Consider the following 20,195-nt stretch of genomic DNA (forward strand, 5'->3'; position numbering starts at 1 on the left):
AACACACGACCAGCGAGCGTTGTGCACTCGCGATTTCTATATAAACCACAAACAACAAAACCATCCACAAGTACCTTTTAAATTGTAAATATAGTTCAGCGTTGTTGCAAAACATTATTCTATTTATTGAATATTCTGCCTCTCGCTAAAAAAAACAAGGAAATGAGCGTGTGCCACAGCGTTGCTTGCTTCGTTGCTGTCGGCCAATCAGATGACAGGTGATGTCACGGCCCCGCTAGTCCCCTGACGACCGAAGCTGCAGAACCACTGCCGAAAGGGTTCTAAACGGCGGTTAGAACGGAACTGCTCGGCCCTGAAAAAGTCCCATGTTGACGCTAACATCCATGGACAAAAAATGACACTTCGGTGTGGAACCGGTCCGGTGGAAAAGCGCCATTATTTAGTGCAGTAGACATCTCGCTAGTAGACTGTTCACATTCGTCTAGCATAACTAGCCCGCAGTTTGACCCTCCTCGCTTGACTCATGAATATTAATTAAGTGTGGTGACGTATTTCGTGCGGTTCCCCATTCGTCTGATTTCCTTTTCAGTGGCAGTATGAGTGTGACTGACGACCAGTGTCAATACTAATTTGCATTACAGTGTTCCCTCGTTTTCCGCTGGGGTTAGGTTCCAAAAAATACCCGCAATAAATGAAATCCGCGAAGTAGTTAGCTTTGTTTTACAATTCTTATAAATGTTTTAAGGCTCTAAAATCCCCTACCACACAATTTAGACACTTTTCTCATTGAGGCATTTACATGTTCTCACATTTCTCTCCTGTTCAAACATTGATAATGTTCAAAACTTCATAAATTTTATAAAATGGGTATATTACTGCAAAAAAATATGCAAAATTGCACTTAAAAAAAAATCTGCGATACAGCGAGACCGCGAAAAGTGAACCGCGTTATAGCGAGGGAAGACTGTACCCCTTCTATGGCATTTCCCATTTTATGTTCGCATTAAGCTAGCAGACTTTTGTTAGATGAAATTATTTGATTGGTTGAATATTGTGGTGTAAATATACGACTTTTCATTCCCTTTTGTTTTACATGTCATTTTTAGAGTAAACTTCAACTGGGAGTGAAAAACTAACTTGAAGCAAGCACACTTAATTTCTTATGTTGAGAACTCTGTGAGCAAGAGAATGAGAACGGGTGCTGACGAAAGCTTTATAAAGTGTTTTTAGTATAATGTGTTTCAAGTTTGTTGGAGGGTCAAAACAATTACTGTAGGCTGTAATGTATGCCCCATGATGAATGAGAGAATGTTGACACTGGCCGTTTTATAGCATTGATGCCCCCCACACCAAATGACGGCAGTATCATAGTGCTCAAGTATAAGAGGATGAGACACTGACAAGGGGACAAAAGCTTAACTTCCAGCCCTATGTGACACTCCTTTAAACAACCATGTCAGGCAAAGAGAACGGGAGTGGGGGGTGTTATATAACGCCCCGCGATGCAGGATGTAGCTCAGATGGGGGGGGGGGGTTTGGGTGGTGGGCCAGGCTAGTGGTCGTGGCGTTCATGTTGTCAGATTGAATTTGTTGCAAGGAAGGGTCCTCCCCTCCACAACTCATACAATGCGGCACGGCCATGATTAGTGTGAGAGCAGGCAGCACTGATTCATGGGCTCGCTCTGCCCGCCTCACTCGCACGTTTTGGCTCTCTGTAAACTGCGAAACATGAGATTGACAGCAGGGAGAGAGAGAGGAACGAGTGGGGGTGTTTGCTGATAGAGTTGGGGAGACGAGGGGCTCGGAGCAGCTAAACTGGAGACATTTCTGTGATGTACACTGCGCTCTCTCACAATCCTCCCATTGTTGAGCCCCCCACCCCACCCCTTTAATTCCAGTGCACTCAATTAGCGCCCCCTTCACCATACCAGCACCATGAGCAGAACACACACCCCCATTTGTTCTCACTCTCTCCATCCGCAAGCTGCCATAGCAACCCTCGCAGTGAGCGTGCTCACATTAATGGGAAGTGCTCCCAACACTCATCTGCTGCCGGCGTGACCTCCCCCAAATACAATCTCCATCGTCCTTTCCTGGAATCACACTACTGCATCGCCTTGGAATCTCTTTACAGGGAAGTCTATGAGTCAGTATGTGGTCACCTGCTGTCATCACATGTATCAAAATACACTAAGTACGAATAACAACAACAACAATGTTAAAATTTTATTATTAAATAAAGTATTTAATAATAAGCAGAAATAGAACGACAATAAACTCATATTCAGTGAAAAAAACATATTTTTGCACTGATGCCAATGTCATGTCCAATACAAAAATATTGCTTTGGTGCCATCTTGTGGCCAAGCAAGAAGTGATGGGAGGAGCTACATTTCAGGCCAGAGCTAATGCTGCATTCGAGGAAGGTCAGAAATCGGATTTATCTTTTCCCCCAGTTCCGACCTGAAAGCATTTGAGGTGAAAGTAAACAACCAAAATGGCAGATGGTGATACATTGTTTTTTTATTTTGGTCCTCAAAACTCATTTTGACCTCCAGCAAACTTACCTTCTCGCAATTTTGCTTCATTTATTGATTTGACCATATTTCATAAACATTCCATACAGTTCAGTAGTTCACTGTATAATTTCATACAGGGAGATAGCAGCATAGTGCCACATATGTTTGTGTTACGTGAAGTCATGTTGAATATGAATGAAGAAGGCTATCTAGTTTTATACTCGAGTAAATTGGGTTGTACCATTCATGGTATGCCTTTCCAAAGGGGTCTTCCTTGTAAAGTGATGTCACATCGTAGTCGGTCGGTGAAGTCGGGATCCTTTTTTTTTTTTTTTTTTTTAACCCCTGACTTCGCAAGTGGAATTTCCAAGTTCAAGGGGGCGTTCCCATACACACTTTCCTGGTTTGAAGTCGGAAAAATTCCAGACTTCCCACTTTCCTCGAATGCAGCATTAGTCAATTAGGGGGGAAAAAAAGAAAAAGAAAAAAGAAAAAGAAAAGAAGCTTTGCTATTAGCGTTGGCTCAACTATAATGATGGCAAAAAATTGTGGGAAAGTTGTTTCAATGTGCCAGAAAGCAATTTTTGTGTGAGAGGATTTTGCCCAGTGTTGTGTTTTTTTTTTTGTTTGTTTGTTTTTTTGCACGCAACATGTTTTGGGTATGTTTGAGTCTCTGTGAGTTTTTTTTTGTGAGGTCTTTTGGGGTGGGAGGGTGAAGAGTGAGGTTTGTGGTGACAGAGCTTATTGTGTGTGTGTTCTTTTTGTTGCGCATGAGAGTATTTTTTTTTTCTAGGTATGAATTTTGGGTGAGATATTGTTTGGTGAGTTTTGCTGAGTGATAGTTTTTTGGTAACAGTTTTTTTGGGAATCTTTGTTTTTTTGTTTAGTTATTATTAGTTATTTTTTCTTGAGAATGAGTTTTTGAATTGTGTGTGTTTTTATTGATGTGTATGTTTCTTTGGTGTGTGTGTGTTATTTAGTGAATGCAAGAGCTCTACTGATGTGCATTTTTGGGTTGAGTTTTAGAGTTCTTTTTTTATTGAGTGAGTTGGTGTGATGTGAGTTTTTGGTTGCTTTCTTTAGCGCAAATTCAGATTTTGGTGTGTGAGGCTTTTTTTGCATGTGAACATTTTGTGTGTGTGTGTGTGTGTCATATTTTTTGGTGACATATATGAGATTTTTCTTGTCTGTTTTTTGTTTGGCATATTTTTATTGTTGACTATTAGTTTTTATTGAACATGCACTAGTTTTTGTTGGTGAATGTAAGATTTGTTTTTGGTGAATGTAAAAGCTCCCCCCCTTTTTTGTAATGTTTTTATGTGTTTGTGTGGCGTGAACGTGCTGAGCTTGTTATAATAATTTATTGGGTTTGAGGTTTTTTCTTTGCGTGTAAGTTTTTTTGTGTGTGAGGTAAATGTTATTTTCAGTCTATACAGCAGCTCATCTGGTTATAGTGCATTAGGGGTGTTAAAAAAAAAAAATCGATTCGCCGATATATCGCGATACTACATCGCGCGATTCTCGAATCGATTCAATAATCGGCAGAATCGATTTTTTTTTTTTTTTTTTTTTTTTTTTTTTTTTTAGGATTCACACCTTGAGCATGGAAGAATGTTATATGAACGGCACATTAAGCCTTAATATTTTTATTTTAATGCTGTTCAAACATGAAACAGATTACAACCTCTATAAGACTGAAATTTCAGATAAATAAATAATACATTTTCATATAAATCTTACACTCTACAAGCTTACTGATTAGTATTTTCTAAATATGAATGAAAAAAAATCGCAACAATCGACTTATAAATTCGTATCGGGATTAATCGGTATCTAATCGTGACCATTCGTATCGGGATTAATCGGTATCGAATCAAATCGTGACCTGTGAATCGTGATACGAATCGAATCGTCAGGTACTAGGCAATTCACACCCCTATAGTGCATCATAAAAATGTGAATGCAAAATCCTTTATTTAGTATGAAACATGTAGTAACAACATTTTCTGTTGTTGGACTTCAATGTAAAAAGCAAACAAAATGAGACAAGTACCGAGTAGTGCGTCTGCGAGGTTGTGCGAGGTCAGTGTCAGGCTTGCTTGTTGCGTTTGAGAGCACAATAACACAGCCAAGCGCAGACGCTCCAGCGAGCGGCCCCAACCTCTGGCAACGCGCACGTATGAAGAGTCACATTCTGCTGTTCAATTATTAACAAATGGCAGGAAATAGCTTCCGTCACTATGCTGAGCCTTCTGGTCAATATGTGATTAATTGGCAGGTTTGGGTCCATTACAACCAGAAATAGCAAATTCTTTTACATGTTGTGATGATCTATGGCAAGCAGTTGGAGCATTTATTCCATATTCATCTTAAGGTCGAAGGTGTACTAGTACACTCATTGTTCTCACTAGTCAAGACAATTCAGTGCACTAATAAAATGACTGTCTTACTAGTATCTTTCCCCACTACTAGTGCCACTATTTGCCTGCTGCCAACGAGTGCACACTTTTGCGCCACAAGTATCTAGTGTTGTTCCGATACCGTTTTTTTGGCCCCCAATACCCAGCTTTGCAGTATCGGCAGATACCGATACCATACCGATACCTAAGTTTTTTTTCCCTCAACATGAAAATGCTGTCTTGCCATTGGTTCAGAGCTTTCAAGGGCCAATAGGATATCTTAGATCGGCATGCAGTGAACATGTCACCTATCAGTGAATGTTGTGCACGAGCAAGACACAAGATGCTGCATCCAAAATCCTATGTTAGTGTTGGAATTAATGGTATCGGCATGTTACTTGTGAGTACTCACCGATACCAATACCACGGTTTTAATGCAGTATCAGCACCTCTGCCGATACCAGTACAATGGAACCTCTACTTACGAACGTCTCTTCATACGAAATTTTCGAGTTACGAAACGCCTCAACGGGAAAATATTGCCTCTTGTTACGAAAGAAATTTCTAGATACGAAAGGTAAAAATACATTACCGAACGCAGCATACTTTCGGCTATGGCTATTTCCTACCATAGGTATCTATGAGCGTATACTAGATCGGTGTCTATACAGCGTCCTCTTCATTCATCCCGCGGCCCATGAGGTGTTCCGAGTTTTTCGTAAATGTATGAACTAACGGCCAACGAATTTGTGCAAAAATTCAAACAATTGGTGATTGATGAAGGCACAGTAAGTTTTTAATTGCGACGAGACGGGCCTTTTTTTTTTTTTGAAAACGATGCCTCGTCATACCGGAAGTTTCCATGAAGTTTCAGAATTTGTTTAAAAGAATCGCCCAAAAAAGGGTTCACCAGTCGGGCGTTTGCTCACTAAGATGATGTTTGTCTTGGACATTTCCGAAGGATTGTTTTAAAAAAAAAAAAAAGCAAAAAAAAAAAAAAAAAAAGCAAACATCCATAGATCAGTTCTTTTCAAAACACTAGGCAAAAAAACAAAACAAAAACACTTCTGAGAGAGAACATGAACCAAAGAGGGCAAAAAACGATGAGGACAGCAGTTAAAAAGGTAAATGACCATCATTTTTATTCTTTACTCTATTCTTTGTTTTTTACATTATGCACAACTCTCATTTATTGTGCAATAATCTAATTGAAACATGTATTTGTTACATGTTTTGATGTATTTTTATGCTTTATAAAACATTTATGTCTGAATTTTGGGAGGCTTGGAACGGATTAGGGCATTTACATGGAAAATGCGTCTCTACTAACAAAATTTTCTACTTAAGAACTTTCTTCCAGAACCAATTAATTTCGTAAGTAGAGGTACCACTGTATTGGTATTGGAACAACACTACTAGTAACGTGTATTTCTTCCATGAAGAGAAGTCAGTTGTAGAAAAGGAAAAAAAAAAAAATTCTATTACTGTTTCCCCAAATTGTCTTACTAGTGCAATCAAAGAGGGTAATAGTACACTGGTCTTAAATGACTTTCCATACTGGCCTCAATCCCACTCAACCCAGGATCTATCAAAGCTTGCAGACAAAAGACACCAGAAGAAATCATTATTAGTAGAGCAAAACGTAAACACCTTTGACCAACATTTGAGCTTTTCTGCATTCTTGTCAGTGGTCACAAGTGGAAAGACTAGAGGGGTTATTTTCAAATTTGCATAATTACATATATGCTTTGATGTGAGCCTCCTGTAGCAATGGCTACAAAAATTCACATTGATCTTACAAAGTGGCCAGACTGATGAAATTCAAAGGGAACACGGTGTGAATCGTCTTACATGGCTTATAAGAGGGTGTGGGGTTGTGTAGATTGCGGCCACAAAGTAAGTAAATGCACACAAAACACAAATGAACATATCATACCTGGACAGTTGGGAAAATACATCAAGCACACCTTCTTCTAAGGTAGAGAACATCATGTTTTGGAATTTCTATAGTGAAGGTGTGCTCCATTTGATTTATGTGCACAATATAGCTTTTTTGGCAACAATTAAGCATATTGGGGTTACAATGCTGGATTTTGTGCACACAAATTAGCATCTTGGGCGCATATTATATTGATATTGTGGCCAATTTTTCTTCCCCATGTTATGTCTGGGCCTTTGGAAAGTTCGGACAGAAAAGTGCCTCCTATTATTAGAGCCCTCGTATGGGAAAATACATGGGGTCCATTTTGATCAAATACTGTCACCTGAGGAGAAATCCCATCTTTATGAGACAAACATTTCATGCGTGGTCTGTGCAGCCAAATGGCCAAATCTCGTGTTTTCAAGTATGCCAGACATAATGGTAGGGCACAATCAGTGTTCTTCAAAAAGCGAATCAGGTTTCAGTCTCTTTTGTTGTGTGAGAAGATCCCGTGTCATGGTTGCTTATACCAATACATGGAACGTTGGAGAGCCCTCTCCCACCTCTGGAGATGGTGCACGTACTCAGAACCAGCACAGTCACCGCGTGCACCTTTAGGGCAAAATACATCTCCTGCGCTGTGCAGCTTCTTCAGCTCGTCACAGTTTTGCCAGTAACCTGCACGGACAGGAGAAGATGAGAAGGGGAGCTTGGACAATGGACATGCTCATTTCAAGGATGACAATGGAAGGATCATGCTGCCACCAGAATACAGATAAATTGCAGACTGGGAGTGTGAATGCTAGTTTGTCTGTCTGCATTGAGCCCCGCCTCTTTCCTATCAAGTCAGCTGGGATAGGTCGTACTTACCCGTGTGAAAGAGACGGAATACAAATTGACCTTGAAATGCAACTCTCTCTCATCTTATCTGCCTTCGTGCTCATTTAACAGCCTCTTTGCTGCACTCATGTACACAAAGTGCCACTCTAAACATTTACACTCAGTTACAACTGCACGTAGCCTATTAGTAGTGCTGCTCGATTATGGAAGAAATGATAATCGCGATTATTTTGACAATAATTTAAATCACGATTACCGGTATTTTTGTTTGGTACAAAACAAGAAAACATTTTAAAGCAACACAAGCCTTATTATTTATTTTCCAGTATTGGATTAGGCATTGTGTACAAAGAATAAAAGTACAAATATCTTTGGCATCTCATTCCCTGAATTTTAGTTTAAACCGATTAAGTGTCCAAATTCGATCGTACGGTGTGGGACGCCATGGTCCTCGTTATGTGATCGTGATGACGTATCCCGTGCATACATTGCTCTTGGATCCCAAATACTGTTCAGAGTAAAGTCCTCAACACGTCCGGTTTCATGTCATTCCGTGTGAGGGTGCGGCATTCTTAATGTGCGCTAAAGCTGTGCTGAGCACACGACATGTAGCTTAGCCTAGCAGAGCACCCGGATGTTTACCGTCCACTTGGACTCGCCGACGGCTGGATGTGCCAGTTTTTTTCCAGCTTTTGGTTGGAAACAAATCTTTGGCGTGTCCTCCATTGCTGTACTGCTTTTGAAGACGTGCTTCTTTATTCTAAGGCGAAATTCCACCTTTGATGTCCACCGTGGGACGCGATAATTCCTCGTGAGTCTCTTTGTTGTCATTCATTCAATGTGTATTTTACGCACATGATACGTCACGATGATCACGTGACTGTCCGAAATGCCCGATACAGTACTTGATGCAAAAATATTCATAAAAATTGCTATAAAATCACAATTGCTCAACATAAATTGGCATTTTTTTGAGGGAAGAGTTGAAATGATCCATTTCATAGAATAGCTAGTTAGTTTTTCATAAGTCTTGTGTTCCTTTATGTATTTAAAAATATTAAGACCAATTTAAAAAAAATAGAAACAGTATAATATATAAGTTCCTTTTAGACCAAACAGAATTTATAATAATTAGTATTTATAAAAATATTTATTTATTTATTTATGATGTAGGCAAAAACTTGAAGGAGAACAGCTTATGCACTGTGCAGTAGGATGATCATTTATTTTTTGGTACAAAACAGGAAAACGTTTACACATTTAATAATATTAATACCAATTCAAAAATAGAAACACTATAATTATGTAAGTACCTTTTGGACAAAAAATAGTTTATAATAAGATATTTATTTATGTTGGTACAAAACAAGAAAGCGTTTAAATGTAAAAAACAGATATAAAAATATTAAGACAAATACATTTTTTTGAAACACTATAATTATGCAAGTTCTTTTTGGATGAAACAAAATTTATTCAAATTAGTTTTAATAAATTAATTTAGTTTAGTTAATTTAATTTAGTTAATTTAAAAAAAGGTGCAATTGTATGAATTTAAAAAACTCAAAAAATTATATTAATATTTATTTATTTATTTTATTTTTTATTTTTTTAACGATTATGCTGTTTTTGTAACCTGGCAATAGCGCGTCACTCAAGTGAGTTCCCCGCAATATCCATCTGGTCCCTCTCCACAGTAATTTGGTCGGGAAAGGCGGGACATTCTGTACAATAATATGAGCTGATTGGACGATGCGGCATTCTACACGTTTGTTATAACCAATCACAGCCATGGGTGAATATTAGTGTTGTTCCGATACCGATACTGGTATCGGCAGAGGCGCCGATACTGCATTAAAACCGTGGTATTGGTATCGGTGAGTACTCACAAGTAACATGCCGATACCATTAATTCCAACACTAATATAGGACTTTGGATGCAGCATCTTGTGTCTTGCTCGTGCACGACATTCACTGGTATGTGACATGTTCACTGCATGCCCATCTAAGATATCCTATTGGCCCTTGAATGCTCTGAACCAATGGAAGGACAGCTTTTTCATGTTGAGGAAAAAAAAACCTTAGGCATCGGTATGGTATCGTGTATCGATATCGTGTATCGATATCGTGTATCGATATCGTGTATAAGCTGGGTATCAGAATCGGTATCGGGGGCCAAAAAACGGTATCGGAACAACACTAGTGAAAATTTCGTCTTCGTTCTTGCCGAAGGGAGGGGGGTGGGGGTGGGGGGAGCACGAACATCTTAGCAGCGAGAAATGCATGAAGCGCCTCTCACTGTTCAACAAGGAAACAGTGAGTAATTCCGCGAGAATAGAATTAATTGTAGCGTCCATTCGTCCATCTTAAGTTTGTTTATTAGCTCCGGTGTCGGTGCTGGCTTCCTGGTTTCGTCACAGACAGGTGCATATCCCGCCCCCAAACACAATGTCGCTCTGTTACTGAACGGTGGTTATCAGCGGGAGCGATACAAGATGTATTCTCTGGAGTTTGTGAACTCACAAATACTGTGAGAATTCATCTTGAGAGCAAGGTTACTGATTTTGTAATGGTGGAGTGTAATAATTGCAATTGCAATTGAATTTTGATTAATCGCACAGCCCTACCTATTAGTATGAATTCAGTCATACTGCGAATATTTTGGATGTCTAATATCAATGTTCCTTGTTGAAGAATAACCTTTTACAATGACAACCCCGCTAACTTACCAACACCGAGTCCGGCTACAAAGGCAGCCCCCAAGCAGGACATTTCATGGTGCCGGCATCGTTCGATCTTCCGACCAAACAGGTCTGCAGTGAGCTGCATGATGAAATCATTGGAGGAAACCCCACCATCCACCCTGAGAGGCAAACAGAAAGGGAAAATGCACTCAGCCACACTGCGGTTGCACTGTGCTGTAATCAGAGAAACACAGCCATAATTCATTGCCAGTAGAAATCCAATCTACATTCACAGAGCCGCAACTCTGGCACACCCCGTTTTCTGGCGCTGATCCAAACCTGTTGACGGGATATCGGCTCGTGAGATGGAATGAGCGGGAGGCGCCATAAAAGAACTCTACCTGATCTTTGTAATGGGAATGTTTGTTTCTCTTTGCATCGTTTCGTAAAGCTGCTTGTTTCTGTGAGAAACACACGAGAGAGAATGTTGGGTCTGTTCAACACAAAACCGCGTGGCTCCTCAAACAGACTGACCTGAAGGCAATGGACTCCAGAATGGCACGGACCAAGTGACATTTAGTGGTAGAAGGTTTGAGGCCCATGAAGGAAGCACAAGCTTTCGGGTCGTTCAGAGGAGCCTTTGCACATATAATGTCACATAAACAGAAAACATGAATCGACTGATATGACTCTTTAGTGAATAATACCACACACAGCTAATGCATTTTCTTGTATCTGCTAACAATACAGTACTTTAGATATTAATATTGACGATGCGCACTTACAAAGGCCACTTCAGAAAGGTAGCAGAGAAAACAAAAAGACCAGAAAAGATGTTAGAAGGACAAATGGATTGAAAAGCTGGATATGAGAACCTATGATCAGGCATGCAAAATATCTTGCGTTAAATGAAATGTTTGCCTTCAAGCAAATGTTCTCACGTGTAAATTGTGCTCGTTAGGGCTGCACAATATATCGAAAAAATATCGATATCGCGATATTGGCCCTTGCAATATGCATATCGCAAAGGCACGCAATAAGTTTTATATGGAATTTCATGCTTTTTATATGAATTTGACCAGTCAAATGCTAACTAAAATGTGCATCGCCATTCAATAGTTGAAAATGATCAAGACATAATTACAATTAATGAACTAAGATTACATGAAGGTTGCTTATTTTGCCCCATGAAAAATGTTTTTCTTTCATTAGGTAATAAAAATGTAATTTCTTTAGGTAAATGTTAAATATCGCAATAATATCGATATCGCTATGTTCAGCAAGTATATCGCATATCGCATGTTTTTCCAATATCGTGCAGCCCTAGTGCTCGTACCTGCAGGCCGCTGAAAGACGGGACGAAACACACACCATTCGAGTCACTCACGCTGTACGCCATACGGCTGGTATGCTCCACGTCAGAGAAGAGATCTGAGAAGAAAAATGAAAACAGACGTCGCATTGTATATTTATTTATTCATTTATGTTGGCAAAAACCTGAAGTTGGATTGCGGCTTGTACACTATGCAGTAGGACAATCATTTATTTTTTTGGTACAAAACAAGAAAATAGTTACACATTTAAAAATATTAAGACCAATTTAAAAAAAAATAGAAACACTATAATTATGTGAGTTCCTTTTGGACCAAACAGAATTTATAATAATATATATTTATTTATGTTGGCAAAAAAATGGAGTGCAGTATGTGCACTGTGCTGTAGGATGATCATTTATTTTTTTGGTACAAAACAAGAAAATGTTTAAATGTAAAAAAACCAAATAAAAACTATTAACACAAATAAAATAGTTTGAAACACTATTATTATGCAAGATCCTTTTGGATGAAACTAAATGTATTTAAATAGTTATTTTTAAAATTTAAAAAAAGGTGCAAATGTATAAATTTAAACAACTCAAAAATTTGTATTAATAACCTTTTTTTTTTTAACAATTATGCTGATTTTGTAATTGTGGAGTGTAATAATTGAAATTGTAGTTGTATTCCAATTAATTGTACAGCCCTAGGTGACGCAAACAATTCAAAATCACTGTTTGGAACATACCTTGATTATAAGGTCATTGTTTTGATCACGTTTGGCAACATATTCATTTATCTATAACAAAAGCATTATCTTATAAAGGGCATCTAGTATCTATTTTTGACCACAAGCCAAGCAAAATGGCAAACATCTTGACTTGTGTGCGTATCGTACGCAATGTGCCTGAGAAAGTTTCATGTCTGGGAATGACAAAAGTGGTTTGTCCGGAATGTCATCACAATTAGGACGCCTAATATTAGTGCAGCATGATGGCATTCATTTGCCATGACAACCGTGCTATTTGGACACGGCTTGAGGTTAGAACAGCGCTACCAGGAAACACAATTCACTCCTATGGTGATGACCTAACCCAAAGTAGTACTCCACCATCACGAACCCACACTGCCTGACGTAGTAGTCAAATCTGATGTTAATAACCTTGAAAGCTAATATCGGTATTTTGGGACAGAGGCTGTCCTTTATTATATGCTGTATGGACCAAAGTATTGTAACACCTGACCAGTATCTGCTGCCTTACCAATCGGAAGTAAATATAAAAGACAAAAGGGCGGGGTTCCCCTTTTTGCATTTATAAGAGCCTCCATTTCTAAATAGCAAGCTTTTATCAACACATCAATTAGTGTATACGTACAGTATAATCGTATTCACCGTTCGCTATTAATGGATTTTCCTATTTTCCCCCAAAACTCTTTTTATTATTTTCTAAAATGCCAGATGACACAAGATGGTGCAAAAGCTAAATTTAGCCTAAAATGTTAGCAGAAGATGTTATGGGAGTTTTCACTGCCTGTACACGATACACGTACACTGTCATTTATCAAAAAGCAGTCAAGCCATTTCTTTTGAAGGGTCATGTAAGTGACAGCTTTGATATTATGGTTTGTGGCAATATAGTTTTGAGAGTTGTCAATTCCATCCCCCCCACAACAGGGCTCAGTGCCTATTTCCTGCGATGACTGTAATTTCCAATTTTGTGGTCACTCACCAAGCGCCTGAGCCCATTTGATGGCGGTGCCAGTATCGGCTGCGTTACCCTCAGCCAGATAAACCACTTCCGGCCCAATCTTCCACCCCACCAGCGGATAGAGACCTACAGAGAAGACCCACACATGCTCGTCACAGACCTAGCATGAACATACAGTATGCATGTATTGCACGGGATTGTTTTTGTGTCTTTACCATTTACGGATGTGTGAGGTGTGCTGCCGGTGTTGATGTCCATGAAGGTACCTGTTCCCATGGTGATCTTCACATCACCCACATTGTAGCAGCACTCTCCAAACATGGCAGCCTGTTGATCCGCCATCTACAACATGAAGGAGTTCATAATACTGTAATGCGTTGATGATTGGCAAGACAGCAACATAACGAGAGCAATAAAGACACACATAGGACAAGTCGTGTCATAGTGACAAAGATAAGAAAGGGTGTGACGCCAACTCACCACTGACATGATGGGAATGGACACTCCAAAGATGGACGGGTCAGTGGAACCAAATTCATGCCTGGAGTGGAACAGGAGAGGAAAAGCAAACACACATCAACTCACGCTACTAACAAGAACAATTTTACTGTACTGAGCTATGTAGCTTTACAGTTGTGATAACATGTACAGGTTTTGTTTTCACTTCCTCGGTCCTTCGACTGTGGTAAGCATAAATTACACCACGTACAAAAAGTCAAGGATATTTGGCTTTCATATGAAATTTCAGGACGCGCCCAAAATGCACTAAAAGATTTGCAGGTGAACTGAATTTGACCTTCTCTAACTTTTAAATGCACATCCAACTGTTGAACCCTATAAAGCCAAATTTAAATACAGTTCAATACATTTTGAGCCTTTCTATTTCATGAGTATTTTCTTTCCCCAGAGCTGACATATGCATTGCACAAATTATCCATTAGAGGGCAATATCACTCAGCTGACGGCTTTTCCAGGGACCTTGCAAGATTGCCCCAATTAGGAGAGACACTTATACTTATTAATATTGGCAAATACTAATATATCAAACTAATCATACTAATGTTTGATGTCGGTTTATTATTATCATTGTATTTTTGACAGTTATAAATGTACGAATTTAAATCATTGTGACTGGATGTATCAAATATGACACAAATCAAGTCATCTGTGAAAGTTGATTTTTTTTTTAAATGTTCAAAAGGACCAATAAATACAGTATTTAAAAAGAATCAGTATTTTCTCTCATATATTTTATGGCTTTATAGGGTTAAAGTTTCAATACTTTTAGCACAACTTGTAACAGAAAGGCATACAAGTGTGCATCCATGGAAATTTCCATGTTTTAAACACCTGTTGTGATTTTTTCCCCATTCATCTCCTTGTCGGAGAACAGCAAGATGTACAAAAAGTACGAAAACATTTGAGTAGTTGGACATGAGGCTTTCAAAAATGTAAAAAGGTGAAATCTGGTTTATGTGCCAGCTACTTCCGCATTCATCCGGATGCAAAAGCACTTCCTTCTTGTCCATGGAAAGGAAGGAAGTCAATATTTTCCAGGTTTAGTGCAAGTGACATTTTGCATATAGTGGAGAAAGGTCACTTGTAAGGTTATTGTGTACTTTAAAGCTACAGTAAATATGCCTAACTTTTTGTGAGTAGCATTTGTGGGAAACTGGCAAGATATACACCACCACAACATTAGTTACACAATGTAATGATGTCCAACACCAAAGCTGGATGAATAAGAAAATTTGACATGAAAAGTTCATCAAGGTCAGTTTTTATATACACTGACAGGGGTATTAGATTAACTTCCATTTATTATTGTGGCTATAGTTTCCAAATGGATAGAAGTTCACTGCATCATATTGATTGCTTCTTCAAATATGTTGACTTAACTGTCATGTAGCTGAAGTTAATTACACTGAAAATGGACTATTATTATCCTTGTAAAGACAGCATTTTTGTTTTGGATCTCATTAGTGGTCACGAGTGCTGTTGTAGTTGGTACACATGACTGACTTGTGCAGCCAGCGTGGGATCAATTTCTGCTCAGTCACTGTAGCTGCAAATGTCAGTGAGAATGCTTGTCTGTCTATGTGCCCGATTATTGTCTGGTGACCCATCCAGGGTGTGGTCTGTCTTTCCCCAGAGTCACCTGGGATACACTTCTGCTTCGCCCTGGACGAGAACTGACGGATGGGTGGATCTGATTAGATGCGCAGGTGTACTGAAACGTCATGCCCAGTGACCGTGAAGTGAATTTACTCACCCTGTATTTTCTACTTTGGGGAAAATAGAGAGCGGCAGGGAGACCAGAGAGCATAATATCTGGCTCCAACACATCTGTGAATAGAGAACAAGCCACAGGATACAAAACAACTCCATGCAAAAATTTAAATAGGACATGACAGTATACACCAGACCTGATAGGAGTCAAAAATCCCCGTTGAACTTGCATTTGAGTAGTCTGTGGCATGAATCATTCCTGAGAGAGATCAGATGACACATAAGAGAAGATTGCTCCTTTTCCAGTTAACATTTAATACAGTTGTTAAGAAATTAGGGATTGGATGTTTTCTGTATTATGCAACTTGTTGCACACATTTAGCTTGGATTTTGTCACAGGGTTGGGTCTCACATGAAAATGATATGAAAATAACAAGCCTACCATTTGTGAGTTTGAACAAGAGCCAGGTGTCAATTGTTCCAAAGCAGCAGTTGCCTTCGGCCACAGCTTGAGCAACCTAAGAAGAAAAAAAAAAAAAAAAAAAAAAAAAAGCACCAACACTGAATATATTTATGTACATTGTACAGTAAATGGCATTTTATATGCATTTCCAGTTACATCAATATTTACTTGCCGTTATAGAAACAACCTCAATTGTTGTAATGATAACCCATGGGTGGGCAAAAGGTGTCACTTTGATTTGCCCCTCCCTCTTTTTTTTTTTTTTTTATTCCCACCCGCTTTTTTTTTTTTTTTTAATTAAACAAACCCAAAAAAGAATCATTAAAAAAAAAAAAAAAAAAAAAAAAAAAAACACACTGATGAACATTCTATATACATTTTCCACAACAACCTGGGTGAAATGGTGAAGAAAAAATAAAGCTGGAAAAACTAGAAAAATTGAAAATATGAAAAAACATTGAGAAATAGAAAAAAAAAAAAAAAGATCTGCAAGTATGAGAACCCGTGGTTGCTGAACTGTGAATATGCAGGAGTCAACTGTAATTTTAAGTTGTAAGAATACCATTCACCCCTAGGCAGGTATGGCTTAGTTGTGCTTAAACTGGGTCTTATATTGACTATGTCCTATACTATAGTATGTGAGTATATATATATATATATATATATATATATATATATATATATATATATATATATATATATATATATCCATCCATCCATTTTCTTGACCGCTTATTCCTATTAATGCATTGTGTCATTTCAACTCTCTCGTGCACTCACTCACCTGTCTGCAGTGTTTGAGGGCCCAAGCAAGGCGGAAGGTGACGTGTTGAGTGGAGAAGACAATCAGACTGGCTGCAAGTGACCGCTTTTGCCTGGTCACAAAGTGCAGCACTTTCATCACGCCGTGGATTGCCTGAAGGCAGAGGTGGCAAAAGTACTTCACCTGATTACAGGTACATATACTTGATTAAAAAATAAATAAAAATAAGAGAGGCTGTTAAAAGTAGTAGTACTAATTCAACTACTTTTAATACAACCTATACAAAATACCTCTTGATAACGTGGCAGAATAGCATAAAAACAGCAGGAAAAAAAAAGTTTCCCTCTTTTCAACTTGCATAATGCTCATACTGAGAAGACAAAAAATTGACTTGTTACACTATAATCTAGTGGACTCTCCAGTTTTTGATTAAAAAAAAAATTACAGATTCAAAACAGCAATACAGAATGAGACTCACTTTCAAGGTGCATGATCTGTTCCAGGATGTTACCATGTCTGCTGCTCTCTGGTCCTGCCAGCTGATGAAATTGTGGAACGGAACGCCAGTTCTCCTGTGAAAGGAAAAGGAAGTAAATACATGAGGCTGTGAGTATTGCATAAATTCTCAGATCATATCACCTGTCCCACGTTGTGAAAGTAGCTCGCTGAGTAGAGATGCCCAGAGCTTCCATCTGATGCATTTGGACACCGGCATCTACATTGTGCAAACAAGACTTCTGTAAAAGCTGAACATTCAATTCACAATTTCAGTGTGGGGCTAATTTTTTAAACATTTATAGTTTGTTCCAGAAATATTTGGACAATGGAAGAGCTCTCGTGTTTTACTTCATACAGCACCAAAATGGAGTTGAAAATAATTAAGTTGGTTACTCTTATTTTAATAAAAATGTAAAATACAGATAACCATTATTTCCCATGAATAATACTTTGCCGTAAATCTCGGGCAAATCAATGATTGTCTGAAGTATGGAGCCCAATGACATCACCACATTTTTTTTTTTTTTTTCCTCTCTGGAGATGCTACTTTTATTTCCTGCTGCTTGTTTACTGCATTATATTCGGTTAAGTGAAAGGCGTGCTCTGTTGGGTGGAGATCAGGGGACTGACCTCACTTGGCCTTTCAACAACATTCAATGTATTTTTCCTTCATAAAGTATCAAGTTGCCTGCACACAATACGCAGTATGTCTCGGTAAAGTATTCATCTGCACTGTGAAGTGTCATCCAGTCGGTTTTGGGTGAATGTACAAACAAATGTTTTCATATACTCTGTATACTACAGATAATATTGCAAGAAAAAAAAAATCTTGTAAAAGTAGAAGTTCGGCTTTAACTCTTGAACTTTTGACACAGTTACAAACTACACTACAATCTAAATAAGTAAAAAAAAAAATTGTTAAAAATGTATGCAATACACATTTACACAGATAACTTGCCAGAAAAGAAAAAACATCGCTAGTGCAAACTATACTTTCCTCCTAAGTTTCCCTTTTATAAACTTACATAGTGTTTTGACTGAGAAGATGAAAAATTACATTACATGTCAAATTATGACTTTATTTCAAATTTTCATTTCTGCTACTTGTCTATGTTTATATGTTCAGTAAACAAAACAAACAAACATTACAAACAAACATATTTTGGGCCGACCTTCATGCTATTACAACAATGCCCGTAACTACTTTGTATAAATTTTAATACTACAAATTAGTGGTTTTATCTTTTATTATGTTTTCTTTCTGTGCTTGTGTCACGTTTGTTTGTTTTGACCGGTTTCTGCAATCAAGAATTATCTATGTTGTTACCGTAACTTTGCTATTGTCGACGAACAAAAAATTCCAAATTAGTTAATCATGACTAGTTTAAAAAACAACAACAACAACTATTTTTATTAGATTGCATTTTTTATTGCTAAGAGCTGCTTTTTTTTTTTTTTTAAACAGCACATTCGCAAACATTGTACAATTCCCATGGATGGGGAACATCTTGCTTCTCAAATGCTCACGTCATCATTAATGCTCCCATCACTTCTGGCGCTATTTTTTTTTTCTGCCTTATAAACCCAAAAGATCTCCGTAAATCAAGACTTTAACTTTTATATTTGTCTTTTGAGTGTCTGCATCTACAGTTTGTATTGAAAATAAAATAAAATAAAGATCCTATTTTGATAAAGAGAAGTAGAACGTACAACTCGTTTTAAAATGGAGTAAACGTAAATAGTCACACTTCACAATTTTGGTGATGGTTCTGCATATGTGGGCGATTAGAATACAGTACCTTTCACAGCCCCCTTCACCACAAAGATGAAGCTTTTCCACAGTGCATCTGGGTCAAGTTCCACATGCCCTTCTTCAGGATATAACAGGACCGCCTAAATAAAGAATACACCAGGATTGCATGATGAAACGTCAAGCGTGACTGTAACCGGAGGAAAGTGTTTACTGTACCTCTACACGGCACGAGCCACGAATTTCTGCCTTCTTGTCATACACGTGACATCTGATCGAAGTCGTCCCCACGTCGACAGACAAAACAAATCGTTCCTTTTTTATCCCATTCCTCGGAGTCCCCATTGGAGGCAACTGGCTATCCTTCATATGTCACATCAGTGTCGTTTAAGCCAAGACTCCATCGCGCGTGTGAAATAATCGCCGAATTGTGTTGCGTCGCTGAAGCAGGGACGCAACCTTCGGACTTTGTCACCCTGTCCCAGTTCCAAACCTCTGCACAAATTCCTAAAAGATTCAAAGTGACATTTTAGTAGTTAGAAGATAAGAACGCACCTTAAGCGACTGGATCCAAATCTTTCTGGCTCAAATTTATCAGTCTATATTCAAAATTAAATAAGTACCAAGTTATGTTAATTAAAAAAGAAAACAAAAAGACACGCATTAAAAAGTTATATTGCTGATGCTAGATGTCGGTGTTGTTGTTTTAACATGCTAATCTAAACAGTCAAAACACGACAAACGCTCCCCGTCTCCCGCCCTTTTGGGCACCCGTAGTTATGCTGCGTTCGAGGATGGTCGGAAGTCGGAGTTTTCCGAATTCAAACCAGGAGGTATGTAAGGGAAATTCGGAAATTTCACTTGCGAAGTCGGAAGAAAAAAAGTAAATAAATCCACATAACATAACTCCACATAACGCAACGTACGTGACAGTATTGCCGCTTTCGCCCTGCATGAAATTATGCGGTCAACTACTTAACTTTAACTGTATGGAATGCGTATGAAATAAGATTAAAACTATAAATGAAGCAAAACTGCTAAAAGGTAAGTTTTCTAGACGTCAAAATTAGTTTTGAGGACCAAAATAAATAACAATTTATCACTATCCACCATTTTGGTTGTTTACGTTCGCCTCGAACGCTTTCA

The 20,195-nt window shown here is 38.4% G+C and overlaps 1 protein-coding gene across 2 annotated transcripts; it reads right to left on the minus strand.

Moving 5' to 3' along the window:
* Window positions 1-4,437: 4,437 nt before the first annotated feature.
* Window positions 4,438-19,815, minus strand: gk5 (glycerol kinase 5). Of its 2 annotated transcripts, XM_077538465.1 has the most exons (17): window positions 19,605-19,815; window positions 19,269-19,412; window positions 19,099-19,192; window positions 17,441-17,516; window positions 17,280-17,373; window positions 16,823-16,954; window positions 16,018-16,093; window positions 15,773-15,834; window positions 15,619-15,692; window positions 13,827-13,887; window positions 13,562-13,688; window positions 13,368-13,472; window positions 11,658-11,752; window positions 10,856-10,959; window positions 10,723-10,782; window positions 10,367-10,500; window positions 4,438-7,478 (listed from the first exon to the last, which is right to left on the minus strand). In XM_077538465.1, exons 2-17 carry the CDS (start codon window positions 19,392-19,394, stop codon window positions 7,315-7,317), a joined length of 1,584 nt encoding a protein of 527 aa, XP_077394591.1. In that variant the 5' UTR covers window positions 19,395-19,412; window positions 19,605-19,815; the 3' UTR covers window positions 4,438-7,314. The 2 variants fall into 2 exon arrangements, with proteins under 2 accessions (XP_077394591.1, XP_077394582.1); XM_077538456.1 differs by having other exon boundaries at window positions 19,269-19,815.
* Between the last annotated feature and the right edge of the window lie 380 nt (window positions 19,816-20,195).

The sequence above is a fragment of the Festucalex cinctus genome, chromosome 1, assembly GCF_051991245.1.
Source record: "Festucalex cinctus isolate MCC-2025b chromosome 1, RoL_Fcin_1.0, whole genome shotgun sequence".
Lineage (NCBI taxonomy): Eukaryota > Metazoa > Chordata > Actinopteri > Syngnathiformes > Syngnathidae > Festucalex > Festucalex cinctus.

Excerpts from the sequence above, each read along its gene's own strand:
- gk5 (XM_077538456.1), bottom strand. The coding sequence starts at position 19,418 with ATGAAGGATAGCCAGTTGCCTCCAATGGGGACTCCGAGGAATGGGATA. Across the intron at positions 17,517-19,098 it reads GGTGAAGGGGGCTGTGAAAG|ATGCCGGTGTCCAAATGCAT; the intron begins GTACTGTATTCT and ends TGCACAATGTAG. Across the intron at positions 15,835-16,017 it reads CTTGTTCAAACTCACAAATG|GAATGATTCATGCCACAGAC; the intron begins GTAGGCTTGTTA and ends GATCTCTCTCAG.